The 25,067-nt window shown below is 29.7% G+C and overlaps 1 protein-coding gene across 3 annotated transcripts in view; it reads left to right on the top strand.

Annotated features, from left to right (window-relative positions):
• The first annotated feature begins 2,036 nt into the window (after window positions 1-2,036).
• LOC105195512 (sodium/potassium/calcium exchanger 4) overlaps window positions 2,037-25,067 on the top strand; it is a 129,806-nt gene continuing 106,775 nt past the window's right edge. The window contains exon 1 of one of the 3 annotated variants that reach the window (XM_039452046.1): window positions 2,037-2,122. In XM_039452046.1, the coding sequence (XP_039307980.1) occupies window positions 2,098-2,122 (25 nt within the window). In that variant the 5' untranslated portion in view covers window positions 2,037-2,097. Of the gene's footprint in view, window positions 2,320-6,808; window positions 8,556-25,067 lie in introns of those variants that run through there. The other 2 variants (XM_039452047.1, XM_039452045.1) reach the window with 2 other exon arrangements.

Here is a 25,067-nt window from a genome sequence, read left to right as displayed (position 1 = left end):
TACAAAATGCGCTATTCATCATTTGAATTCGGACGAATCCATATCCTTATTATATTATTTTTGGATTCAAATGGATTCGAAAATGTCGAAATGAATTTATTTCTATCAATTTCAATTTATTTTGGTTTGCTGCGTCTCATGGCAACGCTCAGCCTCAAGTGTGAGATTTGTTTAAAACGAGAAATTAATTAAGATTGGAGTTGATGAAGGACTCTCGAAATTTCAAATAATTGAATCTCGTCAAGAGGGCTAATGAGAGTCGGCGCGGGTATAGGTGCGCAAATGTTTATTTCTTGTCAACGACAATTTTCAACGTGTTACTTTATTTCTAATTACAATAATTCCGGACATTTCGACTCATTTTGAGTTATCTTCAGCGCAATATATATATATATATATACAAAATAAAAAATAAAAACTCTTCATCAGTCAGCAAAAGGGAAGTGACGCAATGTCCTCCCGTTTTGCTGACTGATGAGGAGTTTTTATTTTTTATTTTGTATATATATATTGCGCTGAAGATGACTCAAAATGAGTCGAAACGTCCGGAATTATTGTAATTAGATATAAAGTAACACGTTGAAAATTGTCGTTGACAAGAAATAAACATTTGCGCACCTATACCCGGACTCTCATTAGCCCTCTTGACGAGATTCAATTATTTGAAAAATTAATTATTATACACAAGTACAAGTACAGTACAAGTTAGAAAATTCTTTACTTTCTCGTCGCTTGTATACATGCTTAGAGTAATACATATTTTTGCTTATATTTTTAAAAGAATTTTTTTATTTTATTTTTTTTTATTTTTTTAATCTAAACATAGTCCAAATTATTTATTAATTGTACAATAGCCTATTCGTAAATTGAGCAATTGAGTTTGATAAATGTATTAATTTTTAAAGATAACCTAATTAAATGCATTTGTATATAATAGAATAAGACTAAAAGTTTGAAGCTTGTTTTTTAAACTTATACAGTCAAACAAAAATATAATAACGTGTTAAAAGAATTGTATACGGCAACATGCAGCATTTAGTTGCAGCAAAGATAGTTAAAGGATAGTTAAAAGCTGTTAATGTTCATTTAAAAACCAAAAACAAAAACTTCTTGATAAATTTCTTCTTCTTTCTTAAGGTGCTATTACACGTGTCGTACGACAACTTTTTTAAACGTGTTGATTGGCTAAAGAATAAAAATTTTTTCGAATCTCTAGAAATTTTCTATCCTTCAGTAAATCAACACGCTTAAAAAATTTGTCGTACGACACGTGCAATAGCATCTTTATACGAGTCTTTCTTTCTAACATATTTGTATTTCAAAATGTTATTAGACAAACTATTAATGTATGTATTCTTTATAAAAAGGAACAGAAATTAGATAATTTTTAATTGTGTTTTCTGAACGCTATCTATATTTTTAGTGTATTTGAATATTCCATGAACATTTACAGAATATGTAAACATTATATTTCTATTGCTAATTTTTACATGTTCTATAAATCAAATTTATAAAATATTCTTTATAAATTAAAATATTTTACACACACACACACACACACACACACACACACACACACACACTCACATATCTGTAAATATTCCGGTTTATAAAAAATATTATGAGAATATTTTCTAAAATTATGTTTGATGCTATGAAATATTAATAAAATATTGTATGTTAGTTGGCTTATAAAAATATCAAGATTGAAATATCATTAATTATTAGTTTACTTATTACATGTTTAAGATGCTCTAAATCAAATGCACAAAATTTAGTAACAACAGTCTGCTCAAATGATTTTATACCTCGCGCGAATAATGCGTTTATAAAATTGTATCGAAAGAAATACTAGTATATATATTTTTTCTCGCTCGTTAATATATCGATACCGCGATATATTGCTCGAAAGTGGTAGAGAGTGTTTGCGTGTCGCAAATTTCGGAAGTTCAGTGTTGGAAGCATCACCTACTACATGCGGCACGATTCAGCAGCAAGCGCTACATGCAAGAGAAGATCTAGAGGGAGGGGCAATTCCAACAAACGACTTTGGAGTAGATGTTAATGTAGTATGTGTGTGACAACGGGATTGACAACATGGATACGACTGACCTAGGAGGAGGTGTGTTCGAATCTTATTTTCGATAATATCGCACCGGAGGAGACCGCGTCATGTTAAAACAGTTTCGCACACGAAGCGAGGATGATGTTGACCCGCGCATCTGGGGAAAATCGGGAGAGAAACGGTGTGGACGGCGGCGAGACACGAAAAAAAATGTAAAAGAAACAGGGAAAGGGAGATGGACGACGAACACACGGGTACATTCAGCGTGCTCTTTCGGCTCTTTTTTTTTGGTGCTCTTCGCACTTCGCCGCGAACAAAAGTTGTCGCATTGTGAAAACGGGGAAATGTGCAAAAAATCACAGGCTGGGATGTTCTGCGTTGACATAGTGTCGATTGTCCGACCTATATTAAACAAGAAAATCCGTGATCGTTTTGGTGAAGAAAGTGTTCAATTGAAAATACGTGCATGCTTGATTTTGCACTATTCGCAATATTATACGAAGTTAATAGCGAACTGAAGCAAACGACATACACATACATATATCTCATATCATTTTCTTTTATTTCTCTCTTTTATATATTTTCTGTTATATACAAATTTAACTATTTGTCTTCTTCGCTTTGTTTTTCTCTCTTTGACAGTGCTCAAATAATCGTAATATTTTTAAATTCTATTCTTTAAAGTTGTAGGTTTTTTCTATTTTTGTTTTATTTAATTTTTTATTTTTATTTTATTTTATTCTTGTACATACATGTTTCGAGCACAATATTAAAAAAAAAAATTCTCTCCACTGTGTGCACATTTTCTTTTTCTCCTTTCAGAATTATTATATCACTCTACTTTTGAATAACTGGTTAGTTGTATATCGTATATAATTGTTTGTTAATTAAAGAGTATTATCCATCCATATCACTTAATTCACAAACTCGTAAATTTAAAATCTATAAATCTGAAATGTTTATGAAGTGAATAAGTGTTTCACGTGAGTAAATATAAATGATATTTAGGTACATTCTGTTATATGCAGGCATATATTAATTTATAGATGAAATGTTGTTTGTGTATATTATCGTATTACTGTTTTTTATGTATTTGACAGGCTTGGGAACATTATTTAAAAAAAATAACGCGTTACTGTTACTGTCACTTAAAAAGTAACTTTTCGTTATTTTTTTTGTAATTCATTACCTTTAAAAATTGTATTATATGTCAATCAATATTAAATATAATAATAAATATTCAAATTTGAAAATCTCTAAGTTATTCTGTATATAGAGCAAGTTTCTTTTTATATTAAACTTATCTAATAATTTTGAATTTTTACAAAAATTAATTTAAACATTTTTTAAACATTAATGTCATTATTAAGAATGCATTCCAATAATCATGAAAACACTGAAAATCTATAATATACATGTAATGCAAAATTTCCAATACACATAGTAGCTATGTAGTCTAAGATATAAAGTACTGTAATGGAATACTTCTATCCAATCATGCGATTAGCGCGCGATAGATATGAGAACAATAGAAAACTAAAATAATGATAAAAGTAACAACTAAATTCTTTACTGTTATTGTAAAAATATAATGATGTTACTATTACAGACAAAAAAAACAACGAAAAGAAGTAAAGAAAAATGATAACGTGTTATTCTTCCCAACGCAAGTTTTTTATTACAATATTTGGCATTTTTTGCTTACATTGTTCATTCATGAAACTACAAACTGAGCATGCATTCATTTATACGAAATTTATTATTTAATTTAAAAAACAATATTAAATATTTAAATCATGGAATGATTAACTAACTCTTGTTGCATTTTATAAAACTTTTTGAAGGTAAATTATAACAATAATTTACTTTTTAGCTGCACAAGCTGTGCGAATATAATGCATGTTTTATGTACTTGTATTAAATATACAATTTAGCAAAATTAAAATAATTTGTAGCACAAATAAAATCTATACTTTGAAATTAACTTACTGATCATTGTTGAACACACGATAAAATTGCATTATTTGTTTTAGATATTAATGTAAGATATCGATAATCTAATTACATTCTAACTATGCAAAATGTAAAGATAACTTAGACTGCGTTTTGAAATTCACTAACAGTACTGAAAATCTATAGTATACGTAACGTAAACTTTAGATTTTTAGTACTGGTAGCGTATATTGAAATCCTTTTAAGGAACCTTAACAAATGCAAATTAACAATGACATAACATAACGTTAATATTATAACTTCACGCTCAACAATATAAAGGTAATATAACACATGTTGTACATAACAGTTACAATATCTAGTGCAAAATGATAATTTTGATGTTATGTTTCTGTTAGTTAAAGTTAGTTTGTAATAGCCGTAACCATAAGAAATTGGCCAATCATAGTTGATTTATAGAAGAATAACACAGAAAAATAAAAGTGTCATGTCCGAGAGACTACACCTATGTACCCTTATATATTTTGACACTTTGAAACCGAATATGACCCAGAATTGCTCCATCAGGTCATAAATTTTTTTACCGGGTTGAATAGTGTGTAATTTTAAGGGACGTTTAGCAATTTTTTGAGTGTAAAAAAATCTTGATGTGATAGAACAATTCTGAGGTCATATTCAGTTTCAGAGCTTCAAAATACATAGGAACACATAGGTTTAATCTCTCGGACATGACACTTTTATTTTTTTGTGTGCCTATGTAATTGACTATGATTGGTGAATTTCTTACGGCTATTATAAACCAACTTTCAGTGTTTACTAGAAAACTTTCGGTGAATTCATCGAGAATATCATTCTTATTGCAGATGTATCTGTTTTTGAGCAAAGCAATATATTAATTAGACGATTCATAATTAGATGATTCATCTTAAAGATACTCGAGAAGTTTGTAAATTTTGCGAAGATATTTCTTCAACATCTTTAAGTTACTCACTATACTAGAAAATATAGGTCTATTAATAGTACATTAACATTGTAAATGGTAACAATGTAAACAGTATAAAAGTATCTCCTCATTGTACTATTGCAGAGCATCTGCATTCATTGCTGCAGTTATATTAATATTTAATAAAAACAATTGTGAAATAATTAGCATGTTAATTAAATTTACAGTTTAATCCACAAGAATTTAGCAGAGAACGACAAAAGAGAGCGGTTTTAAACCAACTGATTAAGGGCCAGTTTCACAACCTACGGTTAACTTAACTAACCGATTAAATGTCAATCGTGATTGGTTATTTTTGGTTAATTTTACTTAACGACAAATGCGATTGGTCAATTCCGATAGAAGAATCAGCCGATTAAGTTAACTGAAGATTGTGAAACTGGCCCTAAGCATTGTCATTTACAATATGGAATAAATACAAATTAATAAAAACGCTCATTATCCTAACACTCTTTGTGTTCAATTATCCAGTATGATAATTGACTTCAAGTTTAAATTAACATATCAAACAGATCACAACCACGTTTTTTTGAAAATATACTTTTTACTATTGTTTCGTGAAGAGATAAATATTTATTGTTTATAATAAGAAAATTCACTGAACTTTATTTTCTTTCTCTGTCTCTTTTTCTTGTGGATTCTATTATTTATGATAGACGGACAATATTGAGATCTAAATATGGATAATTGATTATAAATGAGCTCTATTATTTTTAATATTTTTAATGAAAGCATATTGGGAATGACAGATCAGTTATGGAGTAATTATCAATCATCACGATTACAAAAATTGATGCCATTCGACAATTGACGTTGCTTAACTTGATTACAATGACGGTGCTTAACATTTATAAGTTAATCGAAGCATAATTTAATACACACACTTCCTTTTAATCAGTGCAAATGACGGTTTGTTACAATAAAATAGAATTTAAAAGAATATATAAAGTCGAGTCAAATATACTGACCTAGTGATTTTTTGTTTGACTCCGAAAAGACGAGTGATCTTAAAAGGCGGAAAGGGACACTCACACTTTATTCTAATCCGTTTATTATTATTACCATCTCGTTACGATTTAAATCGATCCTCCGTTGTCTTCCCATATCCTAAAGACCCTAAAGTGCGACATATGTAGAGTGCTGCTCATTATTTTTCAGTGTAGGTAGTGTAGGAACAGTCAATTAGGCAACTCACTTATGCAGCATCTGATTGGCTGAGGTTGCTGTAATTTCTACATCTAAAAAACTCGATTAATGTATTGTACAAACAGCACTGTATAAAATGTGTGACGCTAATCAATATGAACTGATTACGCTTTTTGCTACAATATTATATTTTCAGTACTTTTTATCATCATAACGTCTAATAAAATGCCAAGATGTTATGATCCGTGTTTTCCGTGGAAAGGAAAATGATTAAGGAATATTATACTTTATTGTGTCCAAAAAGGCCTATTTTCAAGAAAGTAAAAAAAAACTATTAAAGTAATTAAGATGCAATTTTTGTAGAAATATTTATTTATTATTTATAGGTTATGATAATAATTTTGATTATTGAAGAACTATCTAATAGATGATGTACAGAGAAGACTATAAATCTTTTCGCGGAAACGATTGAGTCATTAATTGACACAAAACATAAAATCAACAAATTTATTTTTTTATTTCATGTCCACTAACTAAACTACATCTAATAAAAATTGAAAATTGAGAAAAATCCTTTTAAAAATTAAAATAAAATTAAATAAGATAAAAATAAATTAAAACCCCTTTTAATAAAACCCCTTTTAATAGCATTTATGCATTATTTACTTCATAATCCGTGATAATGAAAAACATCACAATTTCTAAAGACAAATATTTCTACAAAAATTGCATTTTAATTGTTTAAAAAAAATAACTTTTTCTTAAAAAAATTTTTGGAAGTAAATTTTTCTTTAGATCTAACAAATTAAAAAATCCTCCTAAAGAAAAAATCGGATTAAAAATCAGGATTAAAGGTTACATTAAAGGCGCGAAAAAAACATTGATAATTGTTGGGACATTGCGCCGGCTATCGGCGAATTAGCAGTTAACCGATTATCCGTTGATTCGTTCATCGGCCACCATCCGCCGGCAACTTGCGCCGCGCCCTTCTGACCGAACGAATCGCCGTAGAGCCCGGGAGAGTCGTTGAGTCGTCGTATATATCTACGTTTATACGACGTACATTAGACATGAATGGCATCTGTTCTACCAAGTTGAATGAGAGCAATTTAACTTCTTTAGGTTGCTTAATCGGTAGGAAGTCACATCCAGTCATATTGCGATATATACCGGTAAAAGACACCAATACGCACATGTTTGCAAGAACATCTTGAGAAAAAAAAAGAATAAGACAAGAAAAGAAAACTGTAACAAAAAATTAAAATATTAAAAATATATATATTTATGTACGTGAGATATAAACAAAAGTATTATATTAACTTTTCTTTTATGCAACATGACAGTTGCGTCGTTCTAGATACGGAGATGGCGCAATTAATTAATCCGAAACGAATTTACTATTATGCCGATGTTTAATTCTTTAAAAAGATAATTTATTGGATGCGGTCAATAAAATATCCCTTGAGATAAACGAATAATGTTAATAATTCAAGAAAATGGCGATCAAGTACTATTTATATAATTAAAGTACATTCTATTTTTGTTGGAAAATATTTTGCAATGTATCCTATTAATTGTTGCATTGACATTTATTAGAAATTATTGTTGTCTCATTAAATAGCCGTTGAATAACAGATTCTGGTTTAAAACGTGAAATTACAATAAGATAGTAGCTGTTTTACCAGTAAAATTGACAATTTTTCGAAAACAAGAGCAGATTTCATTAATTGTTAACGTACAAATTCGAAATTTATCTCTAAATTTCAAATTTTAATGCAATCCATGATTTTTTGTTGCATAAAAATGTGTTATTGGTACATATTCAAACACTGTTTATACGTGGAGAAAAGTCTGTTCTGAAAACTTAAAGATATGTTTCAGAATAAATTTTTTTTTTCAATTTATTATAATCGACGACGTGACATCCGAATAAAAACCTGATAATCGAATAAAAGAACCGAAAAGAAGAGATCGCGTATCTTGATAGTTCGGTAAATATTCTATGAAGAATCTTTTTGGAAAATTTGCCCGTAAAACATTGACATTAACGAATGGGCCGTTCATACATTCCGCGCATATACGTGAGCAAACGTACATTTTTCATATAGTTCACACCTGCTATGTGGTTACCTTTGTACTACGGAACTCCAGTTTCTGTTCGCCAAATAATTCGGTATGACGGTTCCATAAAATTGAAGTAATGGCGAACGTAACGAGACGTTTCCTACTTGGCGTATCGTTATCTTACCACCACACGATCCGATTTGGACCGTCACACCGTTGTGCTGTCGACGTCGCGTCGGTCGTCCGTGTGCTCGGTGCATATGCGTGACATTTTGTGTCAGCGTTCAGCATTTCAGCCGGAACGTTTCTATTTGGCAAGTCAACGTACGTGCTAATACGCCGATTTCGTAACTACTTCCTTGATCTACCTATCTCGTCGTGCCTCTCCGTTCTCTCTGTCTCTCTTAGCGCCAGAACGAGCTACCAGGCAGACTCTAAAAAGATAATGGTTAACTTTAAGCTCTTCTCTCGGCTCTTATCATATTATCCCATGAACAGAGTCGTGTGAGAACGAGGAAAAAGCCTCTGCTTTACATTAAAGTAGCAAACATGTAATTGACGGACGTTTTATACCATTAATATCTTACGAATGACGTAAATGCGGACGGAAGAGCGTTCGCGAAATTACTAAAAACGCTTGAAAAATGTTGTTCTGCATGGAAACTTGTAAATCAAAACGATGGCGTGTTTGATTTAGTTAATACGCACCGCAGTTTTGTATCTGTACCTTGCATTATGCAACGGCAAAAAATCCATTTCGTGGGACACGATTGTGTCTAGGTGCGGTACATCCGCAATCGGGTATTATGTGATTGTAACGAATTGATGCAAGGTGTGGCAAAAATTGTAGCTCAAAGCGAGAGAATCAATTGCGAAAAAGTAAACACAGAAATCGTAAAATAAAATGATTTTCAATGGAAGCTTCATTTTCGGAGAAAGATCAGTCTCAAAAATGTATAGACTCTAGCAGAAGAGAATCAATCATTTGACAAACAACATAAATAAAAGTCTTACTTTTTTCACAATTAAGGGGAATGCTGAAGTCGTGAGTTTTACCGACTAAATAACAATTACATGTCTACAATTTACAATATATACGTACAATTTACAAAACGTAATATGTCATTACACATTATTATTAATATGGCACGCATGATACACAATTTTCAAGCACATTGATCTTTCATATTAAGTATCCAAGCCAAAATCTAAGAACAACGTTGTTTTATCATATAATTTATATTTCAGATTATTTTTGTTTTGTACAAACAGATAAAAAAATTTTGTATGAAGCAAATATTGATTTTTGTTGATAGCTGTAGACACCATAAGGGAAACGGCCCGATACTCGAACATATAAGACTTGGATATCAAAATTGATCGTACATAATTGATTAATTTGATTAAAAAACAAGTTTTTTTAATATATAGATATATTATAATATTTACAATAATAAATGACAAACCAAAGATTATTTTTTATTAAAAATTATTTGTTATATAGATTAAAACACGATAATCTATTTGTCCCGGTACCCGAACGCTATGTCCCGAATGTTCCATTTGTATGTTCTAGTTCTCGAACAAACTTCAAGAAAGAATAATTTTAAGGAAGAGCTTTGGGAATTTATAATAATATATCATTTAAATCATACTAAATCTATAAATCTTACTTTTATTTATCAATACAAATATTTTATATACTAATAAAACATAACTGATAATTAATAATTTGAAATTTTAACTAAAAAATTAGAATAACTAAAACATTAGAATAATTAAAACATTGAATATTTTAGATTTTTTTAACGATCTTTTCTTCTTTTATTTTTCTTAACTAAAAAAATAAAACAATTGTACAATATATGTACCATATATGAAATTGAGGTTAGGTCACACATTTTTCGTTCTTACTTTTAATGTAGGTACTTTTTATAGGAAATAATATATATACTTTTTATTCATGGATCTGATAAATACTTATTACATAAAAAGTATGCATAAATAATCAAGATATTGAAAAACGTCAATAATTGAAGACAGCACATGAATAAATAATCTGCTCATTTCTTGTTCGAGTAACTGGACGTATGACTTATTGCGTGATCCACAATCCGAACGCGATAATTTCTTATAAATTTGAATATATTTTTTATTTTGAATATTTGAAACTTATTCTAAAACTTACTATGACTTTTAACTTATTTTAGTAATACAATTAAATATATTACATTTAAAGAAAACTCTTATTATAAAGTCGGTCTTTCTAAACAAAATTTGTAAAACTGTGCTAAAAATTGCAAATCCATGATTTCATGTTTAAAAAAAATTTTTTTTGCTGATAAAATTGTATTATTAACGATTTTTTAATAAAAATATAAATGGCAAATATTTAAGGAAATTATAAAAAAAATTCTTAGTTATTTTGATATTTATTTCTAGAAAAAAATTAGGAATATATGCAAATTTGTTCGAGTACTGGGTACTGTTCGGGTATCGGGCCGTTCCCCTTATTAGGTAAAACAGTTAGTTAAGAATTGGTAAAATAGATCTAAATTTTTCAATATTTTTTTCCGATCTTGGCATAAAATCGACCGGTCTGAGTTACATTGAGTCTCAATTTGGTTTTTTCATAAATACATTGTAATTTCTTACGATCTAACTATGACTAGAAATTATTTTATTGGCTATTAATTTCTACAAAATTGTTGACGAGGAATTTTTAACACATTAGACCTTCACACGTTCTCGCCCGAAAACGAAGAATGGTTGGGGAAAAAAGGATTCTTTGGACAATTTTTGAACCACAAGACCACAGTCATAGTATTTTTAACCTAATTTATTAATTCAATTGTTTTAACTTTTTGACATAGATATCATTATATTTATTAATTATTTATTTTTACTAATTAATTATTTATTTATTTATTTTTATATATTTATTTGCGTGTTCATCTCAGATTGGATTGAGTGCTCATTTAGTATTTCTATAATTTGTTGTGATATCCGGAATGCAACCCCGAAAAATGTTAGACATATTAAAATTGTTATCTAATAATTTATTAAATTTACTGGTTTTTAATAAGTCCACGAAGGCTAAATGTAGAACGAAACGCATTTGGTTTTTGTAATTTATGACAATTTAGATGTTTTTAAATTATATCATTTTCTCGGAACAAACCTGCTCTGGTTTTTATAATTTATGGTGTTGTAAAAATTTTCAAAGTGTATAATTTTTTGGGGATAAATCTGTTAAGATTTAATTATTTACCGTTGGTTATTTGCTTACACAAACTTGACATTGTCACAGAATTATTAAATCTGTTAATACAATTAAGGAAATATTATAGTATGTCGACAAAATTGTGTTTGATCAATAAAACAGGGTAACTTTAGCACTTTGTTAAAAATTTTTTATTTTTTTTTTTACTTTATAGGTTCCTAGTAAACATAAACATCAATTTGTTATAAATTTCTCATCATTAGTTACGACATTAATGAACAAAACATAACGTTAATGAAATGTAAAAAATAAAATAACGTTTAAATGTCACAAATGTTGTTACAAACATTAATTTAAATAAACATATACGTTATAAGTAAAATAAATTTTATTAAAACATTATTCTAGAATACGCACGACAAAAAATTATGACGAGAAAGGATTCGGAAAAAAGAATTCACATGTCTTCAAATGGTTGTCTTTCGCAAGCTAGAATATATTCATATTTAGCGGTTATTCATTTAATTGTAAGTCAGAATCAAGGCCAACGGAAGACCTATTGAGGATATATAGTAATCACCACTCGGAATTTTTTGTGGTGAATTCAACACCTCGAATTTACAAACGATTTGATTTAATTATTTTGATGAGAATGTTCCAACTTGAAAAGCAACTTTACACATTTATTTTACACATTTACTCCTAATTGGCCGACAATCTTGATATCGAAAAACTTATGGATGATTTTATTTCTAAAAATTTGAAGCAAATTGCTGTTTTTGCTTTATCAAAAAATAAATCTCAACTATTATTGCGTTGAAATGTTTATTTATATATCGTTTGTAAATTGAAGTTATCTTGTAACTAAAAGTTATCAAACCTACAACTATCAAACCTACAATCTAAAAGTTGCTCTTATCCATAAACACTTTATCCTACAATTTACAAAAAAAAAACTTTTTCTCACCACTTTCACAGATCCTACTTCGCCCATCCCCACCCCCACCCCCACTCAACATCCGGAATAAACCTGTTCTGCCGGCATTGGTCAAAATCATTACCAAAGTTGCTTGTCTTCTGTGATCGTATGCGAACTGATACTTAATGATCCATAAACACTTATTGTTAATTCCATGGTAGCTTAATAGTTAAAGAAAAAATAAAAATATAAATGTAAACATAAAATTACAGTTTTTACAATCTTTTACATACATGGAATAACTTTTGTTACTGGTTTAAATATGATATACAAATGTATATTATTAAAATAGTTAAAGTTTACTTTTCATACAATACATATAAATAGAAAAAAGGTGATGTTATGACCACTCCTTTACACGTTACACAATAACTTTGTTAATAAGTTATATTTTAAATTATAAACTTAATGTTTATATTCATCAAATTGTACTTTAAAAGAATTTAGATTCAAAGTGTAATGACATATTTATTAAATATTATTTATAAAATGTAGCGACATTGCATAATGGCTCGAAGAAAAACAGAGGTAGTAATATAGCTCACTACAAGAATAAATTGGAAAATTGATTTTATTTAAAAAAATACAATGTTTTATAATAAAATTACATATTTATTCAAAATAAAGGGAAAATATTACAGAATGTGTGCAAATGTATGTATGTACAGTTATGAGCTAAAAGGTTGCAACATATTTTTTTCGATGGTTTTTGGAATGTAGACTTGCTCATCGATTGGCGAACGTAATTGGTTGAATCCACAGGAAAGAACCATTATGTTCGCCGATCGATGAGCAAGTCTACATTCCAAAAACTATTGAAGAAAATGTGTTGCAACCTTTTAGCTCATGATTGTACAGTGCGGTGCATTAATAAAGTCTTTTTTCGGTGTAGCTAGTGCAAAAATCATAGCAATCTTGGCCAATCAGATGAAGTCACTAAGCCAATGGCAACACATGATTGGTTAAATTGCTGGAGTTTCTATACCGAAAAAGGACCTCATTAATGCATCGCATTGTACATGTAAGCATTCTGCATATAAACTGCAGAACTATAATGCATCCTAGATAGCCAAGTGTAATTTAGCACATTAGTTAATGATCTGCACGAGTTAATAAAATGCTCGAGTTGTTGTAAAGTTGCCATCAATTTGCTAAATCGAAATCTTGTGTGAAAATTTAGTTAGCAACATGAAATAAACAATTTATAAAATTTTCAGCAAACATTGAGAATTAATAATGTATCATATTGATAGCAAAATAACAACGCGCGGTGAATTCGCATTTCATATTGTACAGTTATTCATACAGTATCGTGTCGGCAATGACAAACTGATAACACATATGATACCTTTTTCACATGTTGCAAAATATTTGTTGAATATCGTTGAAAGTTTGTTAACCTTTTGTAGCTTGTTGCTAACAAAGTATGACAATAGTCACCCGCGAATAGTACGCGATATCGTCGATAAATGGATATGCTGGAACTAAACTTCTTGTAACTGAAAACTATTATACATTATAGAACAAAAGTTGTAACGTTATGACGTAATGTATCACTCTCACATATTTTGATAAGAGTATGTGTTGAAACAAGAGGATTCTATTTCATGAAAGGATTCCTCGAAGTTGAGTCTTCAAAATTGGAGTTTGCATAATTGGTTTCAAGATGAAAATTATTGAAATATGTTTTAACAACACAATTATATGGCTTCTTATGCTAATAAATAAGACCTTATCAATAAGGCTATAACATGATTCCTTTAATTATTTTATACATAAAAGTATTATGATAGAATTATCGAAAAATTAATAGTTTCAAAAATCGTGTTTTCTTCAAACGCACGTCATTATTTTTGCAAATTTTTCCATTATATTGTCGTCATTATGCTGTTAAATGCGACCAGCAAGCAAATGAAAACAGTTGCTATCATGTTGCTATCATATGTACAGTCGTGAACTAAAGGTTGCAATACATTTTCTTCGATGGTTTTTGGAATGTAGACTTGTTCATTGATCGGCGAACGTAATTGGTTGGATCCACAGGTAAGAACCAATTATGTTCGCCGTTTGATGAGCAAGTCTACATTTCAAAAACAATCGAAGAAAATGTGTTGCAACCTTTTAGCTCACGACTGTACATTCATTGCGCACAACGAAGTAATACCATTAACATACTATCAACTTATTATTACAAAATTTAAAATTCACGTGAGAGCAACATTTCACACACACTGAGGAAGCATCTTGTCTCTATTATAGTTTGCCGATATTTATTGCTGTAACGATTAACAGCAATATGAACGGTATTTTGGTAATTTATTTGGTGGTCATTAGCAAAATTCTATGTTTAACTTTGCATAACTTAAAATGTGTATAGATGAAAATAAAAGAGTTAAATAACAAAAAAAAATGCTCGAGTATACATACATTCATATGATAATACATTCAAGTTAAGAACAATAAGAAAGTATGTGTTATTAAATGTTAAAATATACTTTAAAAAAGTTTCGAAATGTTTGAAAGTAGAAATATTTTATAACAAATGTTGGCCATTGTGTATTAATATATTAGGGCCATTGCATAATGGCAGGCTATTAAACAAATGATTCCATAAGTAATTATAAAAATTTGTTATCTAATAACGGAAATAATGAGTGACTATTATATCTACAAGGTCTATATTATTCCCATAATATTATTCTTTATACAACAATTAAATTGTGCAGTAATATAATTTAGATTAGGATAACTTCAATATATACGCCACATTTAATGAAAACTGAATTTATCAAGTACTAACAATAAGATAAATGTTAGTACTTAAATGTTCGGAATTGCGGCAATAGCCCGAGTGATGCTACCGTAATTTGCTTTGTGCCCGTAACAAAACATAACTGATTAAAAATGTTTAAACATTAACGGAAAGCAGTCGTCAAAGTCTCTTAAATTGTTCCGTCCAAGTAAATAAATGCATATAATGTGATTCTCTATATCAAACAACTCCCAAAAACTCATGTCGGGAATCTATCATTTTTTACTGTCTATGCCTAAATTTATTTTTAAATTGTTAGTACGACAATGTAACCTGTAAAATGATAAAATTAAATTTTAAATTGTAATACAAAAGGTTTTAGTTTTGCATAATGTTTATGTTTAAACGATGATAAAATAGTAAAGTATCATATACCCGGTAAGCAAATAAACATTTTTGTGATGTTATTACAACGTTAATTAATAATATGTAACGTTTCCAAATATGTTGTATTTAACGTTGTAATCAACATCACTATGAACAAATTTTTACATTGATTTAGAGGTTTCTGTAACATTGAAATAACAATTACAATTAATTTTGCTAACATCCTTTTAACATTTTGATAATGTTTATTATATCCGCCTAAAAAAGACATTAAAAATGTAAAAAAAACGTTAAGTATATTTTTTTGCAATATATTATTAAGGTAACAAAATTCTTTGCAAAAATTCGTGATTGTGAAATCCGCCTAAAAAAAACATTAAAAATGTAAAAAAAACGCCAAGTATATTTTTTTAAATAAAAACCAAACTAAACCAAACCAAAACTGCAATGAATGAAATCAAATATAATACCATCAAAAAGAAGTGAAATCAAAAATATTGAAAGTATATTTATTACCGATGGGGTGGAAATCTTTTGACCACGTTGCGATTGACCACCAGCCACTTACAGTGTTAAACAGTGGAAAAACTCTAAACACCGGTCGCTCTAAATGACTGTGATCAATCGCAACGTGGTCTAAAAGAACACTCCCGTACCAATGAGCAGCAAATTATGTGACAGATAAAATCAAAGATGGGCAAAATCTCTAGCAGCAGCATACTTAACGCGCCCGTTTTTTTATATAACTAATACCGTTAAAGTTATCTTTTATAACGATTTAGTAATAACGTTTTACAAGTAATAATTTTTTACTACAATAATAATTATTATAAAATAACGATAATCTTTACGAAGATTATTAGTGCAGAAAATGTCATATAAAGTGTGGGATATTGTTTTTATCATTTATGTTGTATGTCTTTAGTCTTTTTTGTTCCTAGGGATATTGATAGATTGCTACTATAGATGACTAAAGGATGTGTGACAGGAGGCAGAACTAAGAATTACGTTGTTTATTTTTTCCCCACTTAACAACGCAGAATGTTACTTGGTTGTCCCGCTCGCCTTGAGAAGATGTTCATGTTTAAGACTGTTAATATATAATCTGTATAAAATTACTTTCAAATATATCTCTTATAATAAATACACGTGATTTGTATTCGTGATTAGCCACATAAAGTTCATTTAAATGCATTAACAAACTTATTAAATATTTATTCAAATTAAAATTCATTGTAAGCCTAAAATTTATTTAACAAAATCTTTTTGAAATATTATATTTATAATAAAGTTTATTTTATAAAAGAAGAAATTTTATAGTAAGCAAATTATTCACACATTGCTTCTTTATGCTTTATTCAGTAAAATCTATATTATTTAAACTTTGTATTCAACACAAAATTTTGTATTTTGTATAAAGCAATATAATCCACTTAAAAAATAGAAATGTTATGTCAAATAATAACTTCTATTGTTACCATAATAAAGTTTAGGAATGAATATCTTTTCAATTTAGACATAAAATGATGATCATTCTATTTTCCTTGTTATTTAAGAAGTAACAATAGTAAAATGAGCTGTGTGTGTATGTGTGCGTGTATGTTGACTTACATCACACGCATGTGCACATACATATATACATATTAATTTAAAATATAACCTACACTTTAATCAGTATTTACAAAACTTGTTAAATAATGATTAAATCAATTTTCAGTACTGGCATTGATTGGAACATAGTTCTAATAATAACATTAATATTTAACAAAATTAATCCAAACTCTGGTAAAAATGACGTTATAAAATGCAGTAGGCTAAAAAATTATTAGAAAAATTATTACGTAAGTTTAACATAAAGATAAGCTTGTTGAATGTACAGAATAGTTTAGTTTAAATTTTTACAATATTTATCATTACATTTAATATTATTCGTCAAATAATGTAATTTAAAAATATCGTGATTTACTAGAGCATTACAGAAAATAATAAAACAGTACTTGTTAAGTTCTAAATAATTATTATTGTTATAAAAAATTATAATGTTTCACTAAATCGTTATAAAAGATAATTTTAACGGTATTAGTTATATTAAAAAAACGGGCGCGTTAAGTATGCTGCTGCTAGAGATTTTGCCCATCTTTGATTTTATCTGTCACATAATTTGCTGCTCATTGGTACGGGAGTGTCCCGTTAGACCACGTTGCGATTGATCACAGTCATTTAGAACGACCGGTGTCTAGAGTTTTTCCACTGTTTAACACTGTAAGTGGCTGATGGTCAATCGCAACGTGGTCAAAAGATTTCCACCCCATCGGTAATAAATATATTTTCAAAATTTTTGATTTCACTTCTTTTTGATGGTATTATATTTGATTTCATTCATTGCAGTTTTGGTTTGGTTTAGTTTGGTTTTTTATTTAAAAAAATATACTTGGCGTTTTTTTCACATTTTTAATGTTTTTTTAGGCGGATTTCAGAAATTTTTGCAAAGAATTTGTTACCTTAATAAAATATTGCAAAAAAATATACTTAATGCTTTTTTTACATTTTTAATGTGATCTTTTTTAGGCGGATTTCACGAATTTTTGCTAAGAATTTTGTTACCTCAATAATATATTGCAAAAAATATACTTACCGCTTTTTTTTTACATTTTTAATATTTTTTTAAGTGGATTTCACGAATTTTTGCTAAGAATTTTGTTACATTAATAATATTACAAAAAAATATACATAGGGGTTATTTTACATTTTTAATATTTTTAAGTGAGTTTTTCTATCTGTATAAATAAAAACTACACGTACGGTACAAAAAGAAAAAATAAGAACACTTTTATAAGGCCATTTTATCCAAGCTATTGTTTCAGATTACTTAAACTTGATCGGTTTAGTTGTTATTGAAATTTAATAATCTTACATGCTTGGAAGTCTATGCCAAAATTTTGTAGTAGAGATACCTCCACTGGTCTATTTTAAGAAATCATAAACTAATCACAAAATGGTATGTGATATTTCACGAATTTTTGGTAAATATTTTGTTACAGTAATAATATATCATAGACATAGTAAGGTTATATAGACGCAAAAGAAAATGTATATGTTTTGTAAACAATTGCAAAAGTAATTATTTGGACTCAAGGAAAAAGAAAGAACAAAAGAGTGCGGTAGAGAACGAGGGAGAGCAATAAAGAGCAAAGGAGAGCAGACGGCAAAAAAGAAAGCAAGGGAGAGTGATAAAGAGCAAGGGATGAGGGCGTGGAAGAGTGGAGAGCGATGAAGAACGAGAAAGAGCAAAGAAGAGCCGTAGAGAGCGTAGGAAAGTGATAGAGAGGGAGGGAGAGTGAAGCAGAGCGAGGATGGGGGAAGAAGAACGGTAAAGAACAAGAGAGAGCAAGGGAGAGCAAAAGAAAGCAAGGGCGAACGGTAGAAAGCGAGGAAAAGCAGTCGAGGGCAAGAGAGAGAAAGCGAAGAAAAGCGGTAGAGAGCGAGGAAAAGCGGTAGAAAGCGTAGGAGAGCGTAAGAAAGTGATAGAGAGGAAGGGGAAGTGAAGGAGAGCGAGGGAGAGCAAAGAAAAGTGGTAGAAAACGAGAGAGAACGGGGGAAGGCGAAAAAAAGTAAAAGCAAACGGTAGAAAGCGAGGGAGAGCAGTAGAGGGCGAGAAAAAGCGGTAGTGGGTGAGAAAGAGCGGTAGAGGGCAAAGAAGAGCGGTAGAGAGCGAGGAAAAGCGGTAGAGAGCATAAGAGAGCAATAGAGAGGAAGGGAGAGTGAAGGAAAGCGGGGGAGGGCAAAGGAGAGCGGTAGAGAAGAAGAAAGAGCGGGGGAGAACGAAAAAAAGCAAAGACGAACGGTAGAAAGCGAAGAAGAGCAGCAGAGGGCAAACGAGAGAGCGATAGAGGGCGAAGAAGAACGGCAGAGAGCGTTTGAAAACGATAGAGAAGGAGGGAGAGTGAGGGACGGCGAAGGAAAGCGATAGAGAACGAGAGAAAGAGCGGGGGAGAGCAAAAGAAAGCAAGGGCGAACGGTAGAAAGCGAGGGAGAGCAGTAGAGGGCGAGAGAGAGCGGAAGAGAACAAGGGAGAGTGGTAGAGAATGAGAGAAAGAATGGTAAAAATGAACGAAGGAGAGCGAGAGAAAGTAAGAAAAAACGATAGACAACGAGAAAAAGCATGGGAGAGCGAGTGAAAGAGCGTAGAAGAACGGTAGAGAGCAAAAAAGAACGGTACAGATCGAGAGAATGGAAGAGAAAGAGAGGGGGGGGAGGGGGGAAGAGAGAAAGAGAGAAAGTCGAAGAACTAGAGCAAGCAAAGGAGAAAGTGAGAAACAGAGAGAGAGAGACCAAGTTTTTGAAATATTTTTTATATGCATTCATAAAGTTTTTCAAAATTACCGCCAAAGGGGACAATTCTGAAATTTTGCGAAGAGGAAGACGACGACGACAATGACGACGACGTATCTAAATGACATAAATCGGGCTAAAAAATACATGCATAATTCATATCTTAGAATCAAATGCACGTACGGGCATCATTCTTGTGTCATTGTGCTCGGAAAAATCGACACGTACCCCCCCTACATTCATTTTTTAATAACATTAATTTGTTTAAAAAGGACAACCATTTATTTGTAAAAAACTGAGTTCCTTCCTGTAAATGATACACGGTAACGTCTTTTATTTACGTGGTTAAAAAAAAATTAAAAAAAAAAAAATACTTAACGCGAGACGCTACCGCGTCTCTTAATAACATTACCCATACAGTACTCTAATATTGCATCAACATCTCAACAATATTTAATGTAAATATCAATGTAAATATTTTTTTGAAATGTAAATATTAATATGGTTACACTACATAATTTCAATGCAAAACGTTATTTTCGTAGCATTTTAAAAACATTTTTTGCAAATAAAATCTCGGGAATTTCTCTTGGAAATTTCCAAGTAGCCACTCATCCAAGTCGTGACCGCGGTAAACGTTGCTTGACTTCTGCGACTGCTGCGAACTGGATTCTTTGTGATGATTTGTGAACACTTTATACTAATACGTGTGTATAACTATAGATTAGGTAAATGTATGTGGAAAAGATGAAACATAATATATTTTATATTATTACACGCGTTTACCCGATGATAATAAATAGTCGACTGATTTTATTAATAAATTTCTTAATTTCTTACTATCGAACACTGTTGAACAATTTTTCGGCAATTGAAATCCGTTCAAAAAAACACACACTTTATTATCGCACAGCATGCATTTATCCGACGTTATCAAAGCAATCGATCGCGATTTTAATGATGGTTATGCATGATAATATAATTTCATTGCAAAGCAACGATTCAAAAACATTTAATGCAACATTATATAAGAACGTTGAAAAAATATTTAGAACAACATTATTAAAATGTTTCTTAAATATTTGGAAATATCACATTATTTAGGTAATGTTTTAAAAACCTTTTTATAACTTATAAAAACGTTGAAAAAAATATTTGGTACAACATTATTAAAACGTTTTTTAAACATTCGGAATTATCACATTATTAGATAATGGTTTAAAGACATGTACACTATATTATATAAGAACGTCAATAAAAGTCACAAGAAATCTATGTTTTAAAACGTTTATTTAATGTTCCTTGCTTATTGGATAATTAAATAGTTTTTGTAAAATTTAATGTGGGTGACCAACACACACAGATAGAGTGGCGTTATTTGGAACATATAACGTAATTCAGGATATTTGCACTTTATTCTTTTACTAGAAAATTTTTGTTTGTTTAGTCGGCCAAACCAAAGAGGCAAATTTTCTCTTAGGTAATGTTAACCTACCCAGACAACACAGGACATCCAATGGACGTCCAGTTTTGGTTTCAGTTTAGTCCAAACGTCCATGGATTTAATACGAACGTTTTAAAAACGTACGTTATACAACGTACAAAATATGTTTACATTTACACATTTGGACAGTTTAAAAATAACCATTTTATTCAAAAATTTTTCTAAGTTTGCTCGTATAGTGTTGCTTTCGCTTTTTTAACAATTTTTTTTAAAATCGCACAAGAGGTTTTACTTTCATTATGAAGCATTTCGTGTGAAATATGCTCTCAATCGGATTTTAAAGCTTAGTTCAGACTGCACCCAACAAACGGCAAGCGTCAAGATTGCACATGGACGTCCAATGGATGTCCATCGGACGTGTATTTTTGGACATTGGACATCATTTTTGGTACAATAGATTTATCGAACATCTGTGACACAAGTTTGAACAAGGACAGATTTCTCTTACGAAAAAAATATTTATTTTAGAATGTTAAAAAACCGTTTTCTTAACGTTAAATAAAATAAAAATGTTTTTTAAAGTTAAAAAAAATTAAGAATCTTTCCCAAGAATTATTTCTCAAAATTACCAAGCGGTCACCCTTTCAAGTTATTTATACAAATAACATGATTTAATTATGTTTCATCCTTTCAATAACGTGTATTGATAGGTATGATCTCGATATACATGTATTAACACAAAATATTCACAGATTATTACCAGGCATCAGTTCGCAGCAGACTTACAGGTCAAGCAACGTTGGGCGAGGTTACAACTTGGATGGGTGACCGCTTGAAAAATTCCGAAAAAAAATACTTGAGAAATATTCCCGATTTTTTTTTTACTATAAATAACATTTTTATTTTAATTAACATTAAGAAAACGGTTTTTTGCAATATTAAAATAAATATTTATAAATAAATTTTTTTTTGTAAGAAAAAATATTCTGCGGAATATGACATAATAGAGCAATTTTATTTACGGAATTATTTTCAAAGATAAAAAATATATTGTATAAGAATCATTTTATCTAGATTGCAGTCTAAAATTGGTTTAGTTCATTAATTTAGTCCAATTTTAATCCATTTCGTTCTAAAGTGAATGTTTTTAAAAAATCCATAATGGTAACACTGGATGTTTTTAAAACATCTTTAAGTTATCCGTAGAGCTAAACTGGATGTTTTTAATATGTCCAAAACGTTCAATACGTATGTTTTAACCCTTAAACACACCGATCCTGTAAAATACGGAAAGACATTTTTGGGTCTGGGAGACTTTTTCAACTTTGAGAAGCTATATCTTTGATTACAATCAATATTTTTCTACGATTTTTTTTTAAACAAAAGTTCGAAATCTTAGGAGCGTGACTGCACAATCGGCATTGGCGAAAAATAATTCATTGTGAAGTTATAAAAAAAAAACCATTAAGCAAAAATAAGAAATTGGTCAAAAATCCACTTTTCCTTCAAAAAATCATATCTTTGCAACAAAAAACATTTAAGGACTTTCAAATACGGCGTTTTAAAGCTAAAGAGTCACACTTTCAAAATAAAATTTGGCAAAGTCATTCTTTTTAAAAAGTATAATTATGTAACATGGAGAATATGAGGTATTTTTGTGTATCTAAAAATCTACTTTAAAAAAAAAATCATATCTTTGCAACAAAAAACTTTAAAGAACTTTACAATACGGCGTTTTAAAGCTAAAGATGCATACTTTAAAAAAAATTATATCATTGTCATTTCTATTAAAAAATGTACTTATGTATCAAGGCAAATATGAGGTATTTTTGATTAAATCGTGTCTAAAATTGAAAATTGATATATTTCATGATATTTCGGAAAAACTCCCTTTTCTACAGCATTTTATAGTATTCCAACTTTAGACAGAGTATATGCAAGTAACATCCGCAAACCGACTTGGTCGAACGTATTTTGTCCAGCTTTTTTATGTAAAATACTCACAAAAAAAGTTTCACTTACACACTATATGGGCCGCATTGTCCCTAACAAAACTTTGCTGCCGTGCCGTTCTAATTCTAGTTGACCAAAAAAGTTGATCAACCATATCAATCGAAAGCAGAGATTTCAAACTTTTTTTACGTTTTGGTCCGAACCTCCTATCTCATTCCGTCTTCACATAGCAAGCGTTCAAAACTTCATATGGGGTCTCTCAGACCCACTTACGTGTTTAAGGGTTAAGTTTGTTTTTAAAACGTCTTTGTGCTGTCTGAGTAAGAACAAGTTTACTCAATTCAAAAACCCAATTTAAAAATTTACTGCATGTGTTTAGATTTTAAAATGTGTGTAGATTTTAGAAACATTTTTGTTAAAATATTTTATATGACATTTTGCAGAATTTCTTTCAGAAGAATTGCACATGAAATATGAAAGATTAAAATCTTGATGAAACTTTCTGTAGTCAATCAATGTTGTATAAAAAAAACAGTCTCATGTTTGTTTGTCGCGAGCCACTACCATATCTCTTGATCTTATTAAGTATTATTAAGAGTATTATTGCAAGCTGTCAAAGTTCAGGATTGGGAAGTATTGTTTGTAATGCCTTTATCGTTTTGTTACTTTTTTACGGTAACAAGCGTTAAAGTATCTTTTTATTTTACGCTTGACACTAGTGTTTCGAGTATGACTACACGTGATGCCAGCATCAATCAGAAAGAAGTTGAAATTTTTCAACTTCAAATGTCAAAGTTTTCAAGTGTTAAACTACCAATTAGTAAATAAATTATTATTTGGATAATCTTTTATATAACTGAAAAATGGATTTTAAAAATAGATTGTTAACAAATTCTAAAAACCCAAGTTAAATTGCAAGTTAATATATTGATCTACTTTATATAATATTAATAATTTTATATAAATTTTTATATGGTAATTATATTTATTAAAAAAAGGACGGTGATCATGGAATATATCTGGAGTAGTGGAATATCATGATTTCTCGTATAATTGCGTTGAATTCTAAAAACAACCATTAAAATTACTTCGTTACAGTGTATTATATTTAGACTTTGTAGGATTGTGACTCATTAGTGTTCACTGTGTTTTATGAAAGCTGAATTTCAACTTTGTAGGTAGCAAAAATTTTTATAAGTGTATATAAAAATACACCTATTGTGGAGTGTAAAAATATATCTATTTTACAGGTGTATACATAGTCTCTATGTAATTTTGAAAAGTATGTTACATATTAATTTTTAATCTTTATTCAAACTTGAATGTAAATTACAAATAATATTAGCAAATGTCATGTATAAATGCGACAAATAAAAACATGTTATATGTGGGCTGTGGTTGTGAAATATGCCCAGTCAGAAATAGTTCCTCGAAACGATGTCGTTTCGATGTCAAAAGTGCAAGTCGAAAATTTTCAAAACTTTTATTAATTTCGATGGATTTTTGACTCGAATTTCGAATAATTTTTGATTTTATTCAACATCGAAACGATATCGTTTTGAGGAACTATTTTGATATTTTCCGAGAACATCTCGTCAAACACAAAAAAATAATTAATTTTTTCTTTTTAAAGAATTATTTCTGACTGGGTAAAATAATTAAAAAATTGAGATCGTTTTGATATTGGTTCAAGTTAGGATTATTGTTAAAGGTTTTTTTTTTTGTGTGTATTTAAGATAATAACACTTTTAATTAAATTTATTTTT

The sequence above is a fragment of the Solenopsis invicta genome, chromosome 7 (genome assembly GCF_016802725.1).
Source record: "Solenopsis invicta isolate M01_SB chromosome 7, UNIL_Sinv_3.0, whole genome shotgun sequence".
NCBI lineage: Eukaryota > Metazoa > Arthropoda > Insecta > Hymenoptera > Formicidae > Solenopsis > Solenopsis invicta.
The sequence above is the reverse complement of the archived record's forward strand: the minus strand, read 5'-3'. Positions and strand labels throughout refer to the sequence as shown.